This window comes from Poecilia latipinna, unplaced genomic scaffold (assembly GCF_001443285.1).
Source record: "Poecilia latipinna isolate Pla-1442-1.1 unplaced genomic scaffold, P_latipinna-1.0 Scaffold6012, whole genome shotgun sequence".
Lineage (NCBI taxonomy): Eukaryota > Metazoa > Chordata > Actinopteri > Cyprinodontiformes > Poeciliidae > Poecilia > Poecilia latipinna.
Window position 1 is genome coordinate 4,161 of NW_015118628.1, and position 3,662 is coordinate 7,822.

The 3,662-nt window shown below is 43.2% G+C and overlaps 1 protein-coding gene across 1 annotated transcript; it reads left to right on the plus strand.

Annotated features, from left to right (window-relative positions):
- Positions 1-267: 267 nt before the first annotated feature.
- LOC106943803 (uncharacterized) lies at positions 268-3,128 on the plus strand. Its single transcript, XM_015027097.1, has 3 exons — positions 268-462; positions 539-643; positions 2,734-3,128. The coding sequence occupies exons 1-3, from the start codon at positions 318-320 to the stop codon at positions 3,105-3,107; spliced, it is 624 nt and encodes a 207-aa protein (XP_014882583.1). The 5' UTR covers positions 268-317; the 3' UTR covers positions 3,108-3,128.
- The last annotated feature ends 534 nt before the right edge of the window (positions 3,129-3,662 follow it).

Below are 3,662 nucleotides of genomic sequence, written 5' to 3' on the forward strand. Positions count from 1 at the left end.
AAAAAAAAAAAAAAAAGTTTATGATGTTGATTATTAAATAAATGATTTTTATCCTGCAGACAGACACTGAATGACATCAATCCAGAATAGTGATCCAAACTGTTTCTGCTCATTTCGTTCTTTATTTCCTCTCAGTTGGTCAGCAGGAGGTCGAGGTCACTGAAGGGTCAGATTCTGTCCTCCTGCCCTGCAGAACATCAGCCGACCTTCCTGAGGGGACGTTAGTGGAGTGGACCCGGCCAGAACCAGAGTTCAGGATGTTTCGCTCAAGCAGCAACCAAAGAAACCAGGACGGTTTTTACCGCGACCGAACAGAAATGAACAAAGACTTCCTGAGGACCGGAGACGTCAGCCTGACCCTGAGGAACCCCAGAGACGGAGACAATGGACGCTACGTCTGCACCGTCCACAGAGACCAGGACGTCCTGAGACACACTGTGGTTCTGAAATATGTAAAGAAAGGTCAGAGCATCAGGTTAGAGCAGCTGATGAAGGTCAAAGGTCAGATTGAGGTCAGTCTTTCTCTGTTTTTCTACAGAACCATTTCCATCCTGGGCCATAGTTCTGCTGGGTCTGCTGGTTCTGCTGGTTCTCATCGTCTGTGCAGGCGGTTTATATAATTTTGAAGGTTATTTCCTGAAAGGTGAGTCTCTGAATGTTCCTGACCCAGAATGCTGTCAGAGATTGTGTGACCTGTCCTGGGGGTTAGAGGTCAACGGTTCATCTTGTCATATAAGTTCAGCTCTTTGTGTTCATTCATGTTCAGATCAAATGCAGCGAAGATAGAAACATCATGAACAGAACCACAGCCAGAACCAGCAGCGTCTCTCTGCTCTCTGGATCTTTTCTGATCTCTGGTTCTTGGTGACTGTTGGACTCCAGACGACTGAACTACAAACTGAAAGCTGGACGTCTGTTTGATGCTTCTTGGTCTAAATAACTAAATGTTGTCATATTTCAGTGGATTTATTTTTAAGTTAAGTTAAGTTTTGACTCTTTGTAGTTTGATTTGTTTACAGATAGTTTGCATGGCTGCCACACATTTTCACACCAGCGAAAAAGTGTGCTTATATTTACACAAACTTTGACCAATGTCAATTTTTATATATGCCGACTTGTGCATAAAATATGGCTCCATACATTTTTTGTGCTCACGCTTTATGCATGAGGCCCCTGGTGAATTACTGTATGACTCAGTAGTTAGAAAAGCTTCTTCAGATTTTTCAGGTGGTCACCTGGCACCTGATGTTTGAACCTCTCTGTTGCATTGGCTGGAAGAATATTAATCTTCTTAATCTGGCAGACTGCCTGTGATTATCCTTTGTGAACTCTGGTATGGATAGTCTGTAGGTCTTATTCTTCTTTAAGGCCACTGTGGGATCCAATGTTTGGGCGGTAGAGGACATGTTGGTGTCCAGATTAGGTCCAGCTCATGGTTTAGATAAGGGATGGACTGTGGCATTAAAGGTTGAAAGTCAGGAGAAAGTCCATTATCTCCTCATGTCTTTAACCATCAGCTGAAGTTGATTATTATCCTCCTGCAGTTGCTGCACAATGGTCATGAACTCATGTGGCATGCTGGGTAACATTCACCTCGCCATGCTCCTCTCTAGTCTGATGCTGTTCCAACGTAGCGTTTAGACGGCCATGTTTATCCCCCATTATCATCCATCCTGGTGGTCACACAGCCCACTGTGGACCCAACCTGCTCATTCAGAGTCATAATCCATATTCACTCTGTAATCACCTCGATCCGACTCAAAGGACCAATTAGTAACGATGCAGATCACAAGATTCTGCATCGTATTACTGAGGTGGTGATCGCAGAATATTCATCGATTAAAAGCCTCAGTGACCCTCAACGAAATAACAAGGTGATGATTTCCTGGTTCTTTAATCGGCAGATTCAGGGATTAGGTGGACGGGTGGTTCTACAAAAGAACAGCTAAATAAAACATACAATCCACTATGTACACCAATAGTCATTTTGTAAGTTACAAACATATTATAGTCACATTACTTGTTTTTTAAGCTTTAATGTAAGTCCTTATAGCTTAGCTATATTTGGAAAATAAAATAAAACATTCTTCTCATTACTCCAGTCTTATGGTCTGTAGGTCTTGTTCTTTATGGCCATTGTGAGATCCAATGTTTGGATGTTTTATTAGTTACTAATAAGATTAAATAAAGTAAAAGAGAGCAACTAAACATAATAGAATTCACCATTTTAAAGTAAAACTCAGCTTCTTTTGGCAAAATGAGCAAACAGAAAATGTCTAAAGTAACAAAATATACATATTAATCTTATTAAACACAAATAGACTGTATCTTACTCTGATGGACATAAATACACATAAACTACCTACAAACAACTTCTGCTGATCTGATTCCTGAACATTATTTCACATCTGAACTTTACTCACAAAATGGCTGCTCCCCCTAGTGGCGAAGCTAGAAACTACAGTTCCGTCCTGCATTCAGAGCCGTTGCCTTGGTGCTGAACCTCTGCTGGAGGATTTTTCTCTCTGACTTGAACGTCTCAGTTACAAGGAAACATTTAAACCAGAAAAACCTTCATGGTCTCTGAGCTGATGAAGGTTTTTATCCATCGTTCATCCAGGTCCAGGAGGAACGATAAAGACGATATCAGCTCATCATCTGCTCCACTTCTCTGTCATCAGAGCTGCTGTCCATCTGTCTGTCCAGCTCATCTTGTCCTCTGTTGTCTCTCAGCTCCACTGGTGAAGGTGAATTCAGGGGTGGAATCTGTCCTGCTGCCCTGCAGAACCAGAGTCTGCCTGCCTGGAGGCGCTAGAGTGGAGTGGAGGGACGGAGAGAACAGGACGGTCCATGTGTATCAGAAAGGTTCTGATGATCCTGAAGAACAGAACCTGACCAGCAGCAACAGAACCAGGATGAATGACGACCCACTGAAGACTGGAGACCTCAGTCTGACTCTGGAACGTCCCAAACCTGAAGACAGCGGGATCTACAGCTGCAGAGTCTCCATCAGGAAACGAGTCATCCTGATGATGAAACGGGTTCATCTCCAGGTCAAAGGTCAGTGGTTAAATGTTGCATTCTTCCAATCAGGTGATTGGTGGTGATCAATAGTGATGATTGACTGATCAGAAGATGTAATGAGTGAAGATGAGGAAGCAGATCAGGAGGTTCAGGACAGACAGACCTGAAGAAGCAGCTGGAGGCTTTGACTAGGACAGTGCCCCCTGCTGGGGATACCAGTTAGTGTTCAGAACCACCAGACGGGTCAGAACCATCAGAACTGAAGTTCCTGCAGCCTGGAAGCAGCAAACATGTTGTGAATGAGGATGCAGGTGGACATGGATTTTATTTTTATTTAAAATAAGTTTTTCCAACGTTTTGACATTGAGTCTGTTACGTTTTTGATCAAATTCTCCAGCAGCAGAAAACAGCTGCTCACTCGGCCCAGATGAGGCTGGAGAGCAAAGAGACTGTAAAGAAAACAGGCAGAGGTTCTTCACCTGACTGGACCAGCATGAAACCATGAATCTCTGCTTTGGACCTTCATCCATATGACCTGCTAATACTGCAGATACTTTACAGTTTCAGTTCATTCAGTGGGGCTGCAGGCTGAATGTGTTGGTGGTTTACAAAGGAAGACTACAGTCTAGATTACAGAC

What these genes read in the sequence shown, in the direction of transcription:
- LOC106943803 (XM_015027097.1), top strand. Translation starts at nt 318, where the DNA reads ATGAACAAAGACTTCCTGAGGACCGGAGACGTCAGCCTGACCCTGAGG. An exon ending in TCTGAAATATGTAAAGAAAG is followed by an intron (nt 463 to 538) that starts GTCAGAGCATCA and finishes GTTTTTCTACAG; the next exon opens with AACCATTTCCATCCTGGGCC. An exon ending in TGAAGGTTATTTCCTGAAAG is followed by an intron (nt 644 to 2,733) that starts GTGAGTCTCTGA and finishes GTTGTCTCTCAG; the next exon opens with CTCCACTGGTGAAGGTGAAT.